The sequence below is a fragment of the Lytechinus variegatus genome, chromosome 4 (assembly GCF_018143015.1).
Source record: "Lytechinus variegatus isolate NC3 chromosome 4, Lvar_3.0, whole genome shotgun sequence".
Lineage (NCBI taxonomy): Eukaryota > Metazoa > Echinodermata > Echinoidea > Temnopleuroida > Toxopneustidae > Lytechinus > Lytechinus variegatus.
Window position 1 is genome coordinate 5818232 of NC_054743.1, and position 22657 is coordinate 5840888.

The following is a 22657-nucleotide window of genomic DNA, read 5'->3' on the forward strand; positions in this document are numbered from 1 at the left end:
GCACAGAGTAAAAGAGTACATATTTCAAAAGGTTATATCAAATTCAACCGGAAAAAAAATTAATTCGTGTTATCTTTTGGTGGTAGCTTTCATCCTCTTTTGAATCGGCCCCATAAAGCACGCATGCACTCACACACCCGTATGAATTAATAACTGAGGACTATTTTGTTAAAGGAGAATGAAAACATTGGAACAAAATAGCTTGTGTGCAAACAGACAACTCAAAGAAACAGATCCAACGAAAGTTTGAGAAAAATCGGACTAATAATGAGAAAGTTATGAGCATTTGAATATTGCGATCACTAATGGAGATAGCAAATTGGCAATGCGACAAAGATGTGTGATGTCACTTGTGAACAACTCTCCCCATTACTTTAGTATATATTGAATTGCCTCTTTTATCACATCTATCCATAAATCATGTGTTCTTTCTACATGAGGGCATGTAGTACATATTTTATAAGAATGCATCATGGATAAAGAGTATGTATCATCATCATAAGAAAAAGCAAAAAGAGACATTTTGAGGGTATTTTATAGTCCACCAAAGGGAAAAATTTTCTTTATTCTTATTCTTTGATTTTTCTGTTTCTACACAAGCATATTTGTTTCAAAGGTTTCATTCCCCTTTAACAAATTTTCGGCATTACTCCTATAGTTTGTATAAGATCAGTATGCTCGATCTGTAATCTTGGGTCTGTAATGAAAATCATAAGATCGTAAGTCAGAAAAAAATTGGAACCAGTGGGATTCGAACCTGCCGTCTACTGCTTTCCGGGCAGCGACTCAACCACCAGGCTATCACTTTCATGATACCTTCTATATCATAGCTTGTAAACAAACATTCTAATCCCCCAAAAGCTGCAGTTATAATTTCAAATAAACATGTATAACCCGGTCTCTAAAATTCAATCAAAACGATAATTTAAAGACAGACATTTTATATTTTATTGGCATGTTTGAGCACAAAAATATTAAATAGAATTCCTGTACATTCATGCAGCATAGTGTAACTATATTACACAATCATAAACGATTATACATGCTCGTTTTGCACTGTAAGGAGTGTTAATGTAATTCCACTTGATAATCGATCAAACAAAATCGAATAGAAAAAGATAAAAACTTAATTCTACATGTACTTTTGCTGCATTCAAAGCTAGACGAGTAACTTCGGCCAACACTCGACCTGCGAAATAGGTAAAATATGGCTTAGCTTTCGACATATTTCCTTTTTTTTCGTTCCTCGTAACAGTCAAATACGATCTTACCATAGAGCTATCTGTAATAGCTCTATGATCTTACTATGATCTTACCTTGTCAGCTTGTGGTAGAGTACACGTGGGTTTGATTTTTGTCAAGGCATCGGAACAACTCCCCCCCCCCCCTCTCTACCTCGCATCTATACACATGAACATACCCTCACATATCAAATATCCTCCCTCATTTCTAACACTTTAATATTGTTTGTTTTATTCAGATTTAAGTTTACACCGTTTGGGTATATCATACATGTAGTTATAACAATTCAGATACAATAAAAATGATGAAAACAAAGAAGCGTACAATGGAGAGAATATAAATATAAAAACGACTTGATAAGTAAAACCTCTAATTAAAATAACTGATAACACCGGGAAAACATTTGGTTAACATAATTAAGATTAAGGATTCCCTTGAACAAAAAAATAAAGAAAAGAATTATGTAAATTCATGCAGAATGATGCAGTGGTTATTTTAAGGCCTCAAATTTCTTGGAGACATGCTGAACTAGCTTTATGATGAAGACCAAATAAATGTCAGTATGTCAGATAATATTGGAGGCCATGAATATGAGAAGTCTGTAACAATTATGTTAACATTACGAAAAAGCAGCTTTCATGTCCAAGAACTGGCCAAAGTAAAATAGATAAAATACATGATACAGAGGAAATAGACCAGATGTAAAATGGTCATAGACTTTATTGGTGTAAGACATTTTATAATGCCCTTACTTTCAATGAAAGAATATAACTTTAAAGCAAACACGTAACGTATATACCATATTCCTACTAACCTGGCTAATGATTCAAGTTGCATCATTAAAACAATCATAGTTTGACAAAAAACTGGCATGGTTTAAAGTTTTTCCAAGATCATGCAATTATTAGAATAATCATAAGATAAACAAGCCAACTGCCACTGCCCATACAAGATTTGACGTGAGTACAAAGCAGTTAGCACACGATTTTACAGGAGAGTGAAAGCCTGATAAAGGCCTATCGGGATTCAATGTGTACGTTGAAATTCACCGGGCGTAAGTTGAGCCCATACTCATAACCCATATTGATTTCTTCATCTTCATGTCGAGTAAGTCTTAATTTTTGTAAGAACGTCGTGAAATATATAAACAGAGACAGTCGTCCCAAGCTTGATCCAATACACTGTCTCCGACCTAGACCGAAAGCTATCAAAAGATTCTCTTTCTCCTTGTCCAATGTTCCATCCTGCGACAGGAAACGTCGAGGGTTAAATACGTCTGGCTTGTCCCAAACCTCTGGGTCATGATGAGCTGAATGAAGATTAAAAAAAACTAGCATGTCCTTAGGAACAAAGTAGCCATCAAGAATAGTATCCTTGGTTGTGCTATGAGGAATGGTCAAAGGTCCATCTCCTCGGATCCTCAAAACTTCAAGAATACAGGACTGCGTCAATGGAAGCTTGTCAACGTCGTCCATGCTTGGCAAACGGTCACGACCTAATACTCTATCTATCTCGCGTTGAATATCAGATTGATCTTCTGGGAACAGAGCCATGTAAACCATGGCCCACTCCATGATTGTCGCTGTAGATGTATATCCTGCTCCAAATAATTCGAACGCATTCTGAAGAGCTTGTGGTCCCGAAATATCCATGCATTTAAAATCGTTATCGTCAGTATCCTGGTGGGTGGTTTGTACTTCCTCCATAAGATACTTAAGTGATTTCTGATCATATAGTTCATGCTGTTCATTGATGAGTCCACGTGTGCCTTGGTTGAACCTCTTCAACGCTTCTAAAAATACTGTGGATGGTTTGAAAGGAAGAAATCTAAGCCAAGGGAGATAGTCTATGAGTTTTGCACTTCCGGTTTCCTTCATAAATTCATCAAAAAACCTCATAAATTCTATATACTTCTTGTCGTTGTAAGCAGCACGCTTCTTAAACATAAACCAAAGCATGATATTACTGAGAGATATACGAATTAGACATGGAATGTCTGCAGTTGTCTCATGTTTAGAAACTGTCAGGTACCTGATCAGCTCTTCAACCTCTCGTTGCGTGACCTTTTCAAGGAATGATACCTGACCTCCTGTAGTAAACTTGTGAAGGGTTGTTTCTACAATTCTACGATGGTCTTTCCACTCCTCGCTGTATGTCGTAAAACTGACGGTGGGCCCATAGCTGGTAGCTCTATTAATAGCTTTAAAATTAAACAGGTTAGGGCGACCAGAAAATACGACTGCTTGTTTTGCAAATGCATTATAAATCGCCTTTCGTCCGTTCAATACAAGTACTGGCTTGCTACCCAACCGAATCTTACAAATGTTTCCGTAGACTTTGGCCAGTTTTATCAAGGAAAGGTGTGGATTCCTTTGGTCGAAGGAGAACAAGTTCCCAAAGACAGGGATGCCCCATGGTCCAGGCAACGGACGCCCTTCAAAGTTGCCACTCTCTGATTTTCTATTGATCCAATACCAAGTTATGACAATGGAGGAGAAGATTAGCACAAGACATGTTGTAACTGAGACAGAATCAGCGAGGAGACTAACTACACCATCAGGCAGAATGGGATCCATTTTAATTGGTAATTTTCACCAGAGTGATTTTTGCAGCTTTCATCTGTTGAGTAGTTGTTTGTGATACAAATCCAGAACTTTATAGACAGCAGGATGAGAAAGAATGGCAAGGTCTTTGTTATAAATGACTAACTTCCGTCCATATTTCCCGTTTATGCTTCCGAGAATAAGGACGGTCAGGTTTTATTTTCAGGGCCATGGGAATGACTTTTAAATCGAGGGTGCTGATTTTGAAACGTTTGACAAGAAAAAAGGGGGTTCACTTCGAAATAAAATAATTTTGAGTTGATTTCCATTGCTTATCATACCTATCACATTTCCAGGGGGTGCTACTTATGGTAAATGACACACAGAGCACCCCCATTTCCCAGGGCTATAATGTTTATTTTGTTTCAGTTTATCTCTGAATTCTCATGTCGATCACTCTTTTGCATTCTAGAACAGCAACAGTGAAAATGTAAGTAATTGACGTTTATTACAAAATATAATGTTGGAGAATGATAAACCTACTATCCATTATTCATTTCTCAAGTCATTCTCGGTAAAAAGACAAAGTTGATAATGTCGCAAGTGTGGAAAAATATTTGTGATTCCCTTTCTCTATTTCTTTAACCCTTCCCCTCTCATTCTCTCTCATAATTAACATTCTTTCCATTACCCCCCCCCCACTCTCTCTCTCCCCCTCTCTCTCCTTCTCTATCTATTTCTCTTTTAATAATCTAACAATATTGTTCCTCACAATTTCTTTTCGAAATGCACTATTCATTAACATCATGTACATTCTGGGCTCCGTAACACAAAGGTTTGCGATGAAACGCAAGTATGAAAGAATACTTCTGATTTGTTCCTAGTCAGTATTTTGCGACAAATGCGCGTGTAACATTGATCTTGATTGGTCAATTCATTTAGCAATTGATCGCTAATCTTTGTGTTACGGAGCCCTGGGAAGAATTTATTCACAATCTGTCTCACCAATCAGCTCATTACCGGTGGAAAAATTTTACAAATACATCGTCAAAGTGTTTTGAAAAACAGCACAGATTCTAGTAGGACATGAAATAGTATATTGTACACTAATAACAATAAGTAACATTATTCTCATTGCAAAATACATGGCGGGTCCAAGGTTTGGCGAATGGGGGGGGGGGGAGGGGACGAGTGGTGCAAATATGTTTGTGTATCGGCGGCGCCTATCACAAAATCGTGAAAACATTATCATATCGGGGAAGGGGATGCCAAGTGTCATTAATCAAACAATACAATATCATTCGATTGAAGCAAGACATGAATATACTCTGATTAAATGTAAACCCAAAGGAACAGTAAGGTAATGCCAGGTCAGATTTGTGGATATTTATTTTTTTTGTCCCGAGACTTAAACTTTGCGATCGCGGAGCGCTAGCCGATTTTTCCATATATTACAATCTGAAAACTGGACATTCTAATCATTGTTTGTGATTATGAACAAGATAGGCATGTGTAACTAAAAACTGATGCCAGCGCGAAGCCCGAGATGATTTTTTTTTGTATTTAGACCTAGAAATGGGGAGCCATAGTCACATATCGTAATCTTGAAAAAAAAATGGGTATCTTACATTGATCTATGAATGCCGGACATAGCGGCTCAGTGGTAGAGCGTCCGCCTCATGAACCGTCGTGGGTTCGATCCTCGGCCGAGTCATACCAAAGACCTTAAAATGGGACCTTCTTCCTTTTTGCTAGGCGCTCAGCATTTAGATTGGAGAAGGGTAATAATAACATGTTATGCAGGGCCCGCCGGTAGAGCAGTTTCCTAACTGAAGTGGCTACCCTGGGTAAAAAAAATATTATTATTATTATTATTTAATATAACGGGTTGACCAGGTGCAAAGCGTGAGCTGGATATATTTTTTTTTCATATTTCATTTTTCATTCTCAAAAAGGGTCAATTTATTTCTAATCTGAACATGTAGGAAATTGTGAAGTTGGATCGTATTGAAAAAAAAAAACATGATGCGAGCGCTAAGAACGAGTTGGGTTTCTTTCTAGTAAAGATTTAGACGAAGAACGGGGCATCCTTCTGTCAACATGAAAGGTAGGACAAGGATGGCTCTCTTCCTATCATGCGAGCGCAAAGCGCGAGCCGAAAACTTTGGATATCCAGATGTAAAAAAAATTGTACGACTCATCAGACAAAAAAAATGTATCTATATAATCAAACGAACATAATGAAAACGTGATTTTTTGTAATACATATATGTCAAGGCCTGAAAGCGAGACATATAAAACATTTTTTTTTTTAAATAATGAAGAGGGTCAATGCGTGGGTTTCCTGCAATTCTAACAATATATGCGAGCGCAAAGCGCGAACCGAAGTTTTTAGATAAACTAATATGAAAAGGGTTTTTTATTATTTGTTTGTTATAAATTGTGTAAAAATATCAGACCGAAAATGATATTTTGGAGAATTTTATATGAAATACACGAAGAGGGCTAGTTCTTCATGAATCAAATAATGCGAGCTGAACAAAAATATATTTTCCAGAAAATAATAAAGCTCGGTGTGCGAGCTGAAATACACCATCAGTTTTGGAATGAAGTTGCGCCAATATGTTTCCCTGTGCCGTTAATTATCATTAGCAATAGGCGACGATTAGTTTTCACCGGCAAACGTGTTATATCATGCGATGCTAATATATATATATATTTCAATTTGCACCATTGCTGTCAAAAAAAGAGGCTTGTTTTTGACCAGCACCGTTGTTTTACTCAATATGCGCCAATAAATTCAAACCAGCGCCAGTGTTTCAAAATGAGTAGCGCCAATGTTAGAATCAAGATCTAGAGGCTTTGATAAGATTTTTTCGGCTCTGGTTGAGAGACAGGCATGGCCGATTTTCTTGGCCGCGACGCAGACTTACATTTAGGTGACGCTTATTATTCGTGATCGGCGCCGGTTAAGACTCAACTGGCGCCGATTGTTCTTGACTGGCGCCGGTTGAGATGAAAGCGGCGCTGGTTTTATTTTATTTCATTTTTTTTTTTTGAGCGGCGCCGACCTAAGTGGTGGCGGTAGTGATTTTTTTTTACCTGATTGCTAAGAAAGCATGAATGCTTTGTAAACAAGCAACCAGAGGACCGACGGCTAAAGGTCCTCTCCGAGGTTATGCCTTACCAAAACATAAAGTTGTTTTGGGGCGGGCGCCGATGAAAAAAATTGTGGAGTGACCGGCCCGTCGCCCCCCTCCCCACCTAGATCCTGAAATAGAGAGATGATATGCCTATTAAAGAATCCAAAGAATTGGATTGAGAATGCTGCAGTCTTCTTTTCTTGAATATCATAATGCTGCTATTACTAACAATTGACCCATGGTAGCTATTCAGTTCTTATCTGTTCTTCCAGCAGGCCATGCATAACACAATCATATGATATTACTACCCATCTCAATTCTAAAATGCAATGTGCATAGAAGACATAGGGACCCATCCTTATAGTCTTTAGTAGGACTCAGCCAGGGATCGAACCCTTGACCTACTCGTACATGAGGCGGGTGCTCATCTGATTGACCCAACATATGCAGTTAAGAATAAATTCACTTACAATATTTAGAAAATACACATCTTGTTTGTAGCATATAATCTATTCACTTTTAACTAGATTTAATAGTATCATTGATTTTCAACCTGATTCTCTTTGGTGTTGTTAACAAATGAAAACTGTTGATATTAAGAAGAGTAAATGATAGAATGCCTTTAGATATACTATGTGAGTAAAAAAAAAAAATGACACCTCATTAAACCCAATTATAGGAAAAAATATGTCATGATCACATAATATATAACATATTGCAGGAGAGGGTATCTTCTCCCAAATGTGTTATGTGTTCACGCTTGGATAGTCAGGGGGTATTTCTTACTGTGGTGTAAAGTTTGATTTGCGTCAAAGTAAGGCACAACTGCAATCAGTGAATCCAGATGCCAATGATGTCATAATCCTACAAGGGTTGCATTAACATCAATTGTAAAAAATAATTAAAATAATTGTCTAATAAACACTTTTTAGTATCAATTCTCAAGTTAATTTCATTGAAAAGGGACTGGCAAATATGTTTACTAGTTCATTAGGACATCACTGGCATCTGGATTCATTCATTGGAGCCATATAATTTTTTTTTCTTAAATTATTGATTAGTGAGGTGTATTTTTTTTTACTCACACAGTATAAATCTGTATAATACTGACTGAAAATGGTCAGGAGGGTTTGAATAAAGTTATATCTTATATCTGCTTGACTTTTCTTAATTGTAAAGGATGTTTGACTGTTCTTAATATCTAAACTTGAAAATATAAAAGCATAGATATTTTCATCTCTTGCCAATGGGATAGCTCACTTATTTCCAGATTTGTTTTTCTGTGTACATACTAGCAGAGCTGCCAACCTGAAAAAGAACATTTCAGTATTTTTAAAGCTGAAAATCAATATTTTGATGATGACATCAGTATTTTCAATAAAATACCATAAAACACATAAAACAGAAACTTTAGAAATCAGTATTTTGCATGAAACCATCAGTATTCTTCTTATTTTTCAGTACGAAATACTGAAAATCCGTACTACGTGGCAGCTCTGAGAAATGAAATGGCACTCAAATCTGTTATGACATACCATCAGTCTGTTTGAAGTCTGTTTCATTGTGTGACTGAGCACTATCCTCTTCTTCTTTCTTGTTAAACCTGGGTCCCAGCTCACAAAGAGTAACAACTAATCCAATCAATCTCAACTCTATGGAAATCCATACCATCATTTTTCTACATGAAATTGTTATAATATGCATTATTATAAACCAAAACCAAATTGTCGTCAATAGTTGTGGTTGATCGGATCGAATGAAGATGGGCCCTTGGTTCTATTTGAATATTAAGATCTCTTAAGATGTGAATATTTCACAATTGATTCCTTGTTTTTCTTGCTCAATAAATAGTGGTAACAATAATAAATTATTATAAACCCAAACCAAATTGTATATCTTTATGTCAAAAGAAGATCAAAGAGATTAGACCTTCATATCCTCCCCCCAAAAAAAATAGACTTGAATAGTTAGGGGAAAATATATTTAATGATTATTAAATTAGGTTCTGACATACCTAATCAAAATTGGAAATTCATTACCTGATAATGTAGGAGCAAATATACCCCCTTCGATGACCCTAACTATAACCCTATCAGGTTTCATACAATAGTTCTTAAGTTAATCTTTCTTTCAAAAACGAAACTGAATGGAAGGCTATTGCATTCTGTGAAAACATACAATTAAAACACACAACATGATATTAATAAACCAATCTGAGTAATGAACCAACCATTTACCATTGCTTTAACTTTTATTTTAAAACAAGGTACAATTATTAACCTGGGGGCTACAGAAATCTAATGCACATGTATGTGATTTAAGGCTAAACACCAAAATAGCGAGGGGGTGGCTAAAACATCCTCCTTCATCACATTCCATGATAAATCTTGTGATGTTAAATCTTCTGATAATGCCATTCAAAAAGGATTTTCCAGCCTAAAAAATTACCCCAGTTTCATAAGGATAAAGAGAGCACCCACTTTGAGGTAACTACAGATCATGAGCGATCAATTAATGCTGAATAAAATAAATGATTACTGCTAAATGTAATCACACACCAAACACAAGTACTGTTATTTTTTTGTTTTGGTTGACTTTCATTTTTTCTTGAGAGTTTCTGGAGGTTGAGGGTAGAAGCCTGCTGAATGGTGTGTGGTGTCTGCAAATGTACCAAACTGGTGGTCGAGTGGGAGATCTGTAAAAAGGGTTAAAAAAAGGATTTAATTGATTATGACTGCTAAAGATTTCCCTTTTAGAACAATGCAGAGAAGTGACATAACTACATTAAAGTAGGTTTTCATATATTTTTTTTTATCTGGGTCCCACAAAGTGATCTTTTTAACAAGTGACCACGTTTCGACAAGTGTGCTCTTGTGGAGACAAGAACACACTTAAGGAAACACCAAGTTTGGGTGGTCATTTTTCAGGACCAACATATATGCCCACGAAAGAATAGATGGTGTCAAGGGTGGAAATCTTTTTTCCCCAAAGGTAAGAGGGATCGGGGACTGGAAAAAAAATTTCGACAAGTAAAAAATAAAAATAAAAAAAAGGTTATCACCCTAAATGTCAGGCCATTTCGACCTACATTAATTTGACAAGCAAAAAAAAAAAATTTATCACCCAAATGTAAGGTCATCACGTGCAAAATACATGTTTTATTTTGATTTTGAATGATGTATTTCTTTCCATCATAAAAGACTGAAAATATCAGGGGGACATTTGATGAAATTGTGTCCCCCCCCCCCGGGATTTCCACCCATGCATGGTGTACCGAAAAACCACAACACTCAGTGGATTCATAAAGAGGACTCTGTATAGTACTTTAGCAGTGTGACAATGATTTCAAATTGGTTAATGCAGGCATGATATTCATATATTAATACACCCATCTGAGTAATGAACCAAATTTACCATTGCTGTATCTTTTTTCAAATTGGTCAATGCAGGCATGATATTCCCCTTTGAAAAATAAAATCTGAAAAAATAACCAAGAGTCGCTAAGTCACCAACGAAGTCCGAGGCGCTCCGGTCGAGGTTACAAACTCTTTCATAGTAAAGAAATCAAAAGTGATTTTCAAGGTGAGTCTGCATGATAGTTTTATCATTCTACTTTAAAAAGCAGTAAAACAGCATGAGAATGTTCTTGGGCAAAGGATTTTGTAAAAAAGAACAATTATTCAAAAAATCAGAATTCCAATTTTAGTAGAGAGAATATCATGCCTGTTAATGTTTCCTAAGACCAAAACCAAAATCATTCACTTACCTGCAATATAGTCGAGCTGTGGTATTGCTACATCTGCGTATGTTTGGATGAAATAACCCCATAATGTGTTCAGACTCTCAAACTGACGATCAACTTGTCCATTCATACCATCCTGTTCATCCCCTCCAGTGTGAACGCTCCCATCAGGTAGGTTTAACACTGTCTGGTCGGTGAAGAATGAGCCCCATATGCTTGATGTAATGAACTCTTTCTCGGTTGTTGATGGACCCTACAGGTTGCAAGAGGCAGGAGGAGAGGAAGTAAAATATGGAATGATCTTTTAAAGGCTACATATTCTGAGTACATGTCACACATAATTAAACTTGAATGGCCACAACAGGTTATTAAAGATTGAATATAATGTTTTCGCATATAATTCATCATTATTATTAATATTATTTATTCAGCCATTAAAAACATGCAAAAATTGTACAATGTAATTACAAAAATACAATCTGAAATTGGATAGTTGAATATGGGTAAAGTAGAAATGAAAGAAAAGAAAAGGTCCAGAAAACGTTTTTTCCATGGGCCAGGGCTCGCAAAAGTGAAATTCAGTACTATTGCCCAGAGGCATGCGAGCCCTCATGGAAAAACTGTTGAGAAAATATTGCACATTCCAATATATATTAATCTACACATTATCAAAATTCAAATAAAATAATTCAACAAACATTATTTGAAAAAGTATGTGATATCAGGCAAGATGAAAAAATAAATAAATAAAAATAAATAAATGAAATAAAGAGGGGTATTGGGAAGAATTAGAATACCTATGCTGGACTGATTATGTGTGTAAAATATAATTGACCTTTTAGCAAAGCAACACATGGGCTTACAGTGATCTCGACGGTTATCGGGATAGGTTAGCGTTAGGGTGTGAGTTTTGACACACAGGCGTTTATAATTTAAGAATTCGAAATATTTGTTTTTATTTTCAAGACAAGCTAAAATCATATTTAAGTTACTTATAAAGACCTTGAGGACATGGCTACATCTTTAGCAAAAGTTTTTGAAAGATATTAATACTTTGATTTATAATATCATATACTAATTGATTAAAAATATTTTCTGCATGCAAAAGAATTATCACATACTCGTAATGTTATCAACCATAGGTCCCAATGATATGGATTGCCGAACAGTTCATTATTTTGAACTCTTTAATGAAGGTCAAAATTAAAGAGCTGGGCATTGGATTTAACAAGAAAAAGAAGTGGGTATTTGTCAAAGTCATTGTGTCAGAAGAAGAATGCCCTTACCAAAACATTTGGGCTCACCTCATCAATGCAGAAACAACCTTTCACAATGCACTTTTGCATGCAATGAACGGGCCTTTTTGCTAGATTAGACAGGGTTAAATCTTGGTTTAATTATCAGAATATCAGCCTATGAATACAATAGCAAACAACATGTTTCATGTATAAAATTCTGATGAAAATGTTAATGACTCACAGTAATCTTTCCTTTCTTAGTTGGTGGTCCATCTGTTTGATCTTCAATCAAACCTTCTGCTTCCATTTCTTCTAAGATGAGGAACGGATGCCATCCAACGGATTGAGGCGGGAGAACATCGGAACGGACACTGTCACCAAAATATGCCACCTGAGAGAAGATAATAATAATATTCTCCTTATGAATACATATACATTTGGCCAGAAACCAAAGGCCAGACTTTCCAAGGTCAAGTACTTTCAAAGCATCAAGGTCAAGGACTGGATGTCAGAGGTCATGGGCAAGGCCCTGGAGGAGTATCGTACCGACATTCTGATGAATGTCAAAGATTGTTTAATTCTGGCTTGTCTGTGTACAACTTTAGTTACAAATGTATGCTTCCTATCCATGAACATATGTGGGGTAGGACCTACAAGTTTCTATCTTCCAAATCTAGGATTTCAATGTATGGTGCTTAATTAATTTTGAGAATTCACTAGTCATTCTTGCGGGAACCTACAAATATGGATAAGATACAATGGGACGCTACTGAAGGTATGAATATCAGGTATTTATACAACTCCCAAAAATATTCTGTAATCTGATTGGTCCAAATCGGATAACGATATTCAGCGAATTGCACTATTGCATCCAAAATGCACTATCCTACACTCTGACGTCATACCAGAAGTACTATCCTGCACTCTGACGTCAGAGTGCTGGATACTACGAGGTCTGGAATGATCTAGAATTATTTAGAATTTAGATCAAATATAGCATTCGGGGAAAGTAAGTAACATGGGAGAGGAGGGGGTCGTATAAACAAACAATGCACGCATTCTTGTGCATAGAGGGCCTAAGTGATGAACTCTGTACTCGACTCCCCACATGGATATACCACACTCGGTCCTGTGGACCTCAGTGCGGTATATCCATTGGCTCTTCTCGCACATCGTTCATTATTTGGCCCTGCATGCATGCGCTTACGTGCATTATTTGTATAATGGCTGCTTCTCATTTAGTTTATTCCTTAATGACACACCAAAAAAATGTATACTTAATTATTTCCAAGCAAATAATTTCTTATTTCTACCACTGCGATGGATATTACTGCCTGATATAAAATTAATACATAATTACAATGTGAATCTGCATCATGTTTGCAACGACAGTTTTTGACTGAATGAAATGATAATACACTTACCTTTGGATTTTCTTTTCCACTCATTTTCTTGAGGTATGAATGAAAAGTGTGAACACTGCCTTGTAGATACTTGCATCCTGTCTGAATCTCATTCACCTCGTCTCCTTCCTTGTTATTAACTTAACAAAAAACACAAATGGACAAATTGTTAAATTGTATCATCAATTCTTGAAAACAATGTGTTTCTCTTTTAGGAGAAAACTTGTATTACTTTTGTTACAATTTTTCTTTTTTTTTAGAAATGTGCACAGTGCAATCAGCAGTGCATTTTCTTTCATTTGCTCATAAAGAGCAATTTAAAAACAAATACCATTCCTAACACTGTGATTGAACCACAGACTTTTCATGTGTGAAGTCAGGTGCCTTTGACCAATAGGCCACAGTGCTTCAACATTTTTTCCATAACTAATAAAGAGAACAATATTTACTTACTTCAGATTCTGAAGCAATTGGTGAAATCCAAGACTAAATAGTTAGAATTGAATCCATCTCTTTCAGGGATGAGTCACATGAGTGGATCCCTATTCTTTGTTATCAGAACCTACCGTATTTGCCGGCGTAAAGGCCACGGCGGCGTATAAGCCACACCCCTGATTTTGCGAATCATCTTTGAAAAAAAAAAATGCATGACAGAATTCCCGGCGAAGTCGGACAAAATCTTGGTTGGAAAATTGTTCAACAATCGCCGCGGAATGGGAAATAGTAAACATGCATGCTTTAATTCTATATATGCATTTAATGCAGTATTGTTGATAGTTACCCATAGAATAAAAAAAGTATGTGCCAGCTCTTGGACAGAGCATCTTGGGAAGCATTTTGTGAAACAACATTTTCAGTGATTTTCACTTACAATTTTTCTCTGAACCAATCAGAAGCAAGGATTTTAGTAGCTTATAACACATAGTTACCAATAGAATAGAAAGGTCTCTCTGTTTGCTCTTTGGTGAAGTATCCTGGTTTCCTTGCGTACATCATAGCAACATGGAAGTAATCTTGCCAATCTTTCCTGTAAAAGGAAGAAAAAATTTATTGCATAATTCAAATAGAGGTCAAAGTAGGTAGGTCTGCTACACTCTACATGGGACCTTCTGGAAGTGATTTTATTATGTTGTATGTCTATTAATTCATATAGAAGGTTATGATGCTCTCAAATTATAATGGTTTGGGCAGTTCATGAAGTACACGTAAGAATGACCTACTATTTGAATCCCAGCTAATGGGTACTTTTCTTCAGCAAGAAAATGATCCACATTATGCTGAACTCAACCCATGCGAGGTGAATGGGTTATTCCTTGAACGCTTCAGCTCTTACATAGTGGCTAAGCTACAGCCGGAATAATATGATACCAAGCATCTGAAAGCATACAGTGCCGGCCGCGGGAAACGTCACAGTGCCCCCTAGGGCGGACGCGGTAGCCCGTAGCGGGCATTTGAGGGGAGCGGACGCGGGAAGACACCCGCGTCCGCTCCCCTAGAAAATGAGTGCCCTAGGGAACCGCCCGCGTCTATCCCCGGGGCACTGTGACGTTTCCCGCGGCCGGCACTGTAACACTAAAACTTTTCGAAAACTATCTTTCAAATCGGAAGCAAAAGGTAATAAGAGGCTGATAAAAGAAATAGAAAACTGGGAGCCCGGACTGAGAGAAGGGGAAAGGGGAGAAAGAGAATAGAGGGGGGGGGGGTGAAGAAGAGAAAAGGTAAAATGGAGAAGGGATAAGGAAGGGGGAAATTAAAACAAGAAGAAGAACCTAGAGAGAAAGAAAACAGAGGTGATGAAAAAAAGCGAAGGTGAGATAGAAAGAAAAGAGGGAAGGTGGAAGGCAAATAAAAGAAAGAAGGATAAAGAGAAGGAATAAAGGGTGAGAAATTAAAAAGGAAGGGAAAATTGAGAAAGATGAAATAGCGGGGATAAAAGTTACTGAAGGCGAGAAAGAGAGAGGGAAAGGGACTAAGAAAAGAAACAAGGAAAAGGAAAGAAAAGGATACGACTATTCTTATCAAAATACTGGAACCCCTCTCTAATTTTCATCATTTTTATCCCCTTCCTGATTTACCTTTATCTATCTCAACCACTAGCTCTCATCTTTTCCCGATGTTTATCTGTGGACATCATTTTCATATGCACCTCTCATCATCAAATTTATTTTCATTCATCGTTTAGTTCTTTCTCAATCCCTCTCTAAAACTACTCTTTCTCTCTTCCCAACATATAATGCTATGTTAAATTAAGCTACTTATACATTTCTATAGAATACAAGAAACTGTTGTTTCGCAATATAACGGAGGGGGTATTACAAAAGAAGGGGAAGGGAAAGCAATAGAAAATAAAGGGGAGAAACAAATCAAGGAGTGAAAGGGGGCACAGAAAAGGAAGGGTAGAAAAGGGAACAGAAGGGATAAAGGAAAGGGAAAAAAGAAGGAAAGGGAAAAAATATATAGAGGGACAGCAGGAGGGAAAAAGAGAAAAATATGAAGGGGAGCAAGAAGGAAAAGAGTGAATAAATGGGGGGGGGGTAAAAAGGAGGGGAAAGGGAGAGAAAGAGAAAATATAGCGGGGGATATCGAGCGTGATGATTAAAGGGATTTTCGACTATATTGTATAGAGGTGAACCCGGACGGGCTTTTATTCTTCAACTTGGCTCGACTAACTCCTTTGTTCCCCGAAAAGAAGTTAGGTTTGATAGTTAGCGTTTGCGTGAGCACCCGCTAAAATTCTTAATAAAAGAAAAGAAGGGTTTGTATAGCTCCATTCTTGCTTTGTTGGCAAGTGATAATTAACTCGTTAAGTACACATTCCATACAACACGTCATAGTAGCTTTCAAAAACATACTTTTGCTTGGGTTTAAGCATTTAAGCTAAATGCGTTAGGAAAGTTTTTAATAGTTACATATATGCAAATAGTTTTGTTGTTCTGCTCTGGAGCACATTGAGCATCTAATCAAGATGGAAAGTGCGATTTACAAATGTCATGTATTATTATTTTTATCTTCCATATAACACTGAATTATGTATTGTACCAAGCTGTGGTTTGGTTTTGTGATTTCGTTTTATCATTTCCAATTCATATAACAAAATATATTCGAAGGAAAATATTGTTTTACTGAAATGAAATGATTGAAACAATGTCTAGACCCTAAATGATATCCAACTAATCTATCAATATAAAACCGCAGTTCGTAAAAATGATAGGTTAATCTTTACTTCGACGATCATCATATAAGTGTATCAAGGATATTAATATTCGTTTTTAACCCATCTATAACTTTTTATAAAATTGCGCGTAATAAATGCGTTGGCCAAGTAATCTTTACTTTGATTATGTTAATTATTATTATCTTCCCAATCCGAATATCTACCGATGTAACTAACACCGCAATCGAGAGCAGATAATGTAATCAGATGTTTTAGCAAAAAGACAAACTTGTTAAATCTGCAACATTGGGGTAAATTAATACTTTTTACAGGGTGGGGGTTTTAAAGACCCGATTTGAACCGAATTGAAAAGAATATCCTTATTCATTGTTGTTGATGCATCAGATAATTAATACCCCCCCATTTCTAAGAACATCCTGTCATAAATTGGGAAGCGGATGTGATCAAAGAAGAGGGGTCGGCGTGGACGGGGAGCAAGGCTCTTCCAGACTGCACAATAACAAAAGAACCAAATAAAAAAAAATCGATGAGCACAACCAGTTTTGCTGGGGTTCGCTTTTTGCGCGTCTACTTTTTATGATGTGAGAAAGAACAATTTTCCCCGATATGACAGGGTTTTTTTTGCTCTCCCCCCCCCCCCCCCCGGCCCCCTATATACCCCACTTATTATGATAAAGGTTTATAAAATATCAATACCGAAATGAGATAAAATGACAATAAGTGGGGCTCTTGCCTTCCGTGCATGATATGATGTCGAAAGAACACACCAACGTCGGATCGTAATCGACAACCCCCTTTAAAGAAATCAAAGAAAGATCGTGGCACAAAAAGGAGGCGGTGAAATATCATGAGTCGACCTCGCGCATGACCGATGTCATAAACACGTCGTAACGTTGTATCGTAATCAACGATCATTGTGACTATTCCAGCGAAAGGAAATGATAAATGAGCACTGAAAAAATGTCAAGACTCGGGGAAGGCCTTCGTCCGAGAGTATATGCATGTATCTATATGTCGAAAAGTTTAGATTCATTGCGATAATAGCTTCGACGTTCCAGCCGGGGTGACCAGATTTCACAAAATTAAATACGGGACAATCGGCAAAGCACTACATAGGATCGACCGAGCCAGGCCAAAAAAATCAACAAAAAAAAGGCCACACAATGTTAGACTTGTTAACAAAATATATCAAGAAAGGGAAGGGAGGGCTAGTGGAAGAAAGAAGCAAGAAATGAATTGAGAGGAAAGAAAGAAAAAATTAAGGAAAATTCAAAGGAAAAAGTATGATTAAAACGTTGAAAGAAAGAATAAAGAACAGATAACGGTTTCTGTCATTACTTGAAATGAATAAAGAAAGAAATAATTAAAATAAAGGAAGGGAAGATGAATGAATGTGTGAAAGAAAAAATATATTGAGAGAAAAGAGAAAAGTAAGAAAAAAGAGAAAGAAAGAAGGGAAGAATGAAAGAAAAATAATTCCTTCATTATTTGAAAGAAACAAAGACAGAAGAAAAAACGGAAAGGAAACAGGGAAGGAAAGAAGGGAAAGAAATAATAAGGGAAAAGAATACAGCACTTTATAAATGAACCTATTCTTTGTATTATTATTATTACATTACATTCTTTAATTTAAATTTTCACTAATGACACTTTATATGGTAAAAAAATTAATGACCCACAAGAATAAGTAGGAATCTAATAATAGGAAACATGGGTGATGTTTGTCCTGTAAAACACAAAAATTATGAAAGGAACATACCCTAGAATATTTTCCAGTAGAGACTCTGCGTAATCAACATGTGAACTTGTGAGTAGGAATGTAACCTTCCCAGCATCCTTCAGCTTCTTAAACCAGCCTTTCATCGCATCACTACAGGGTTCAACATAATTTAATGGATCTGCTTTGTAGGTTGGAAAGTACCCTCCTTTACCATCTTCCAGAGTCAAAGGAGAAAAAAATAAATGTAATTATAACATACTCAATTACTCTACCACATTAAATTGAAATATTTTAAATGTTGATTGTTCCAAAATTGCTCTCATAACTCATCTGTTTGTACTTGCCTTCCATTAGTTTGCATTCTTTTTCAAATCCCTCTCCTTGTATTTTTTTTTCTTCACTCAGTGTTTTAAGCATGCAGTCCATATGGATTAACTTGACGCTTTAGAAATCCTTTACATTATCATGTCTATTGTTATTTCATTTATCGCAACATTCAAATGTAAATTCATTGAAAGTGTACAAGTATTCTGAATAATTATGAGTGTCTAATTGATCTGGTTCACTTTATAATCACCAGACAATTCTTACAATTTCCTTTATTATACAAAAACAACATTTTAAGTCTGTTCAACATACAGTTATCACCACATGAGAAATATGCATTTTTTCCAAATAAGACACAACCTCAATCCAAATAATGACCCTACTACTTACCCTCTGATCATTTTAAATCAAATACCCCCATTATAATCCTAAATGAGTTCCCATAAATAATGCCTTTACTGATGGTTGCCTACTGAACCAGGTTTCCTACAGTGGTAGTGATATTTTACCTGATTGCTAAGAAAGCATGAATGCTTCTACGCAAGCAACCAGAGGACCAACGACTTAATGTCCTCTCTTAAGGACCTGGTAATGAGGATTCAAATGCTTAACCAAAGGGCACTGGCACACTAATTGGAATCAAGCCCGGGTCACCGGAATATAAAACCACCGTTCTACCAACTGAGATATCGCGCCTCCATGGATATGGGCAATACAGAACTCGGAAGTCCACAGGTTAATTGCTCTTTATCTTTCTTAGCAAGAATTATCAAACATGAACAGACATTTTAGTGTTTAGTAAAGCCCATCAGATAATAATCAGATATTGACACTCTACAAATTCCTGGATTGGATTTCATTTGACCAAACAGAATCTTAGAGGTATCTTATTATTTATCGATTTACCTGCAAAGTTTTCCCTCTGATATACATGGCCAAAGCATTCTAAGACATCAGGCCAAAATGTGTACTCCTCTTGCCTTTTCCCTGCCTGAAGAATAAACAGAAAATCCAGGATAGATGCAAGGGGAAGAATACAAGTAATGAAGGTAAATGACGATGAGGGTTTGAATAGCACATAAGTGGTTAAAACTTTCAGATTTCATGACAGCTTTCATTGAGACCACGTGGATAAGAATGCAATGTTGATTATTAACTGGTCTATATTAAAGATACACATAGCACACAACTCCTGCAACATACCCTGTACAAATCAATGAAAAAAAAAATTATTGAACCATTTATTACATTCTCTATAAGAATGACTATTTGCTGTAAACATACTCATCTAATACAGTTCACATGTCACTTTACAGAAAACGGCTTTGAAATGTTTTTTTTCCATAAAGTACATTAGTCTAATGACAATTTCAGACTGTAGCTAACTGTGCAAAGTGGGTGTCCACAGTGCTTTCACACATAGTGACTCAGTTGCGCATCCAGGTGGGGGCAAAAGGGGAGCAAGCTCCTCTATGTCTTGAGAATTACACATATGAACATATTAATATAACACATATGAACATTTTAGATTAACACATATGAACATATTAGAATTACACATTAGAATTACACATATGAACATATTAATATAACTAAATCTAAATCTCTACACCCTCTATTTTAAAATCCTATATATTAATGATAAAATAAAACAATGAAAGGAGGTTTCACATTTTGTTCCACAATGTGAACACACTGTGAAGATACTGTGTCCATTCGGGCATTAGGGGCTGTTTTTCTTTTCCACACTGGGGCAATTGCAAAATTTAAGGGGCTATTTCTTTCATTAGAAGGTATACTTTTAAGGCCTATTCTTCTGTCACACTTGGAATATTGATTTTTTACATAATCTTGAATATTGGAGGTGCACACTAATTTTGATTATATAATTGTATTAGTTTGTTTGGTCCCCCCCTCAAGTTTTGCATTTTTCGCCCAAGAATAAATCACAAACAGAACAAAGTGCACTTAAAAGCACCTGTAGTGAGCACCTTATCACTGTTATGCATTATTATGACAAATATGTCGATTGGAACAGATCTTGGGACAAGAACGGCTGCCCTAATGTATTTTCTACGCTTCCAGCAGGTATGTAATACACCTACCTGTTTGTAAATTAAGAGGACTTTTTATAGGAGGAAATTATAATTTGTTTTAACAAATTTTCGGCATACTCCTATTTGTTTAAGATCAGTATGCTCGATCTGTAATGAAAATCATAAGATCAGTATGCTCGATCTGTATGAAAATCATAAATCATAAGTCAGAAAAAAAGCATACTGATCTTAAACAAATAGGAGTAATGCCGAAAATGTTAAAACAAATTATAATTTCCTCCTATAAAAAGCCTCTTAATTTACTATCTATTGTCCACGGCGGACAGCATTTGAATAGTAATGAGTCAGAAAGAAGAGGATCGAGGGTATTTGAATTCCAGTTCATTGTGGCTTAGCCGTGAACCAGAATAGCCTGGTGGTTGAGTCGCTGCCCGGAAAGCAGTAGATGGCAGGTTCAAATCCCACTGGTTCCAATTTTTTCTGACTTATGATTTATGATTTTCATACAGATCGAGCATACTGATCTTATGATTTTCATTACAGATCGAGCATACTGATCTTAAACAAATAGGAGTAATGCCGAAAATTTGTTAAAACAAACCTACCTGTTTGTCAATAATATCCACTAATCTGGCACACACCACACATCCCGGCATGTCAAAATAGTTCTCAAAATACCGGAAACTTCCTGCATAAGAGAAAACATCAAACAAGAAAAGAAAAAAATATTAAATTTGAGATGCATAAAAAACAATTATTTTCAAAATCAAATAAATAAAATATTAGGAACAAATGTTACCCTTTGTGGTTATCCTCGTTGCAATTAAAATGAAGCTAGATTATCCGTCTGTAGGAACCATTTACATGACATATTGCATAAAGATAAAATTGAATTTATTATCAAATAATAAGGAACTGACAATTCAAGAAAAGATGAATAGTAAAATCCAATAATGAATTACTATTGTTTGCTTTGAAATTCGCATTAATGTAATCATGAAAAAATGAGAATCATGTGCCCCATTTTATTCATTCATTAATATTTTTTTAACAGACTAAATTGAATACAGGTTCGATAAGATTATTTTCATTGTATCCTGCCTAAATGGTTAATCTGAAATGGTTTAACATTTATGCACATCTTAACAAAAAAGTTTGGGCAATTACAAAATCGTAGCCAATGGCAGCTAGCTCCTTGCTTGCAATTAAGGGAAAACTACCGTAAAATATTAGGCTTGTAATAAATTTTTCATGGCTTCAAGCCAAATAAGAACAGTAACATTGCGTGACAGCTATGCTTAAGTGAACATCGAAACTTTGTTCGTAGACAATAGAAAATATGAGGCATATAAAAAACAAGCTAATAACAAATACAATTTTGAAAATTTTATTATAGGTGGTTTCAAACCGCCTCGATCATAAGAATCTCCGTTAAATTATGAGAACTTTTTAGGCCCCCAAAATACCCATAAATTAATCCTACATTCACACCGCCCTGAAACATACCCTTCGGGATAAATTCCTGAAGTTAGGAGCATGCGCAGTATGGTCTGATAAGCAAGCGAGGCACAATATTCAAAATCACTGGCTCAGCAGCCACCCAAGGCGCCCGTGCCCAACTACACGCTGGGCTAAAAGTTCCTGTAAATTGCTTTCACATTGCCAAAATACCTGTGACCTTGGAAAAATCCCAGCGAAAATTCTCATAATTTTGACAAGTACCTACTATTTAGTGGGTATTTTCTTTCGGGGAGATTATGCGTAATTTGCTTTCATATTGCCAATATTACCTGGTATTTTCTGATCGGGAAATTTACCCCGATCAGAAAATATCTGGAACTGATCGACTTTGAGGCGGTCTGAAACCACCTTTTGAAAAATCATGGGATTAAGTATGTGAGAGAATGCTACACAGAAACAAGATAAAAGAAATTAACCCACACTCACACACACACATTTCCAAATGAAATCTATCATTATGCTATTTCAAGCTGTATACTTTAAATACCTTATGACAAACATTAATGACACTCCGAAGAATACATATAGCTTTTAATGCAAAAATAG

The 22657-nt window shown here is 36.2% G+C and overlaps 2 protein-coding genes across 2 annotated transcripts; both read right to left on the reverse strand.

Annotated features, from left to right (window-relative positions):
• Positions 1-1439: 1439 nt before the first annotated feature.
• Positions 1440-4453, reverse strand: LOC121412520 (cytochrome P450 1A1-like). The gene has a single exon (XM_041605313.1). The coding sequence runs from the start codon at positions 3816-3818 to the stop codon at positions 2259-2261; it is 1560 nt and encodes a 519-aa protein (XP_041461247.1). The 5' UTR covers positions 3819-4453; the 3' UTR covers positions 1440-2258.
• Positions 4454-8908: 4455 nt separating this feature from the next.
• LOC121413242 (5'-nucleotidase domain-containing protein 1-like) lies at positions 8909-21276 on the reverse strand. Its single transcript, XM_041605992.1, has 8 exons — positions 21196-21276; positions 19440-19524; positions 18246-18420; positions 14241-14338; positions 13333-13451; positions 12150-12299; positions 10695-10923; positions 8909-9623 (listed from the first exon to the last, which is right to left on the reverse strand). The coding sequence occupies exons 1-8, from the start codon at positions 21244-21246 to the stop codon at positions 9526-9528; spliced, it is 1005 nt and encodes a 334-aa protein (XP_041461926.1). The 5' UTR covers positions 21247-21276; the 3' UTR covers positions 8909-9525.
• Positions 21277-22657: the final 1381 nt, after the last annotated feature.

Excerpts from the sequence above, each read along its gene's own strand:
- LOC121412520 (XM_041605313.1), bottom strand. The coding sequence starts at position 3,818 with ATGGATCCCATTCTGCCTGATGGTGTAGTTAGTCTCCTCGCTGATTCT.
- LOC121413242 (XM_041605992.1), bottom strand. The coding sequence starts at position 21,246 with ATGCCGGGATGTGTGGTGTGTGCCAGATTAGTGGATATTATTGACAAA. Across the intron at positions 19,525-21,195 it reads TGGATATTATTGACAAACAG|GCAGGGAAAAGGCAAGAGGA; the intron begins GTAGGTTTGTTT and ends TTTATTCTTCAG. Across the intron at positions 18,421-19,439 it reads TCAGAGGGAAAACTTTGCAG|ATGGTAAAGGAGGGTACTTT; the intron begins GTAAATCGATAA and ends TGACTCTGGAAG.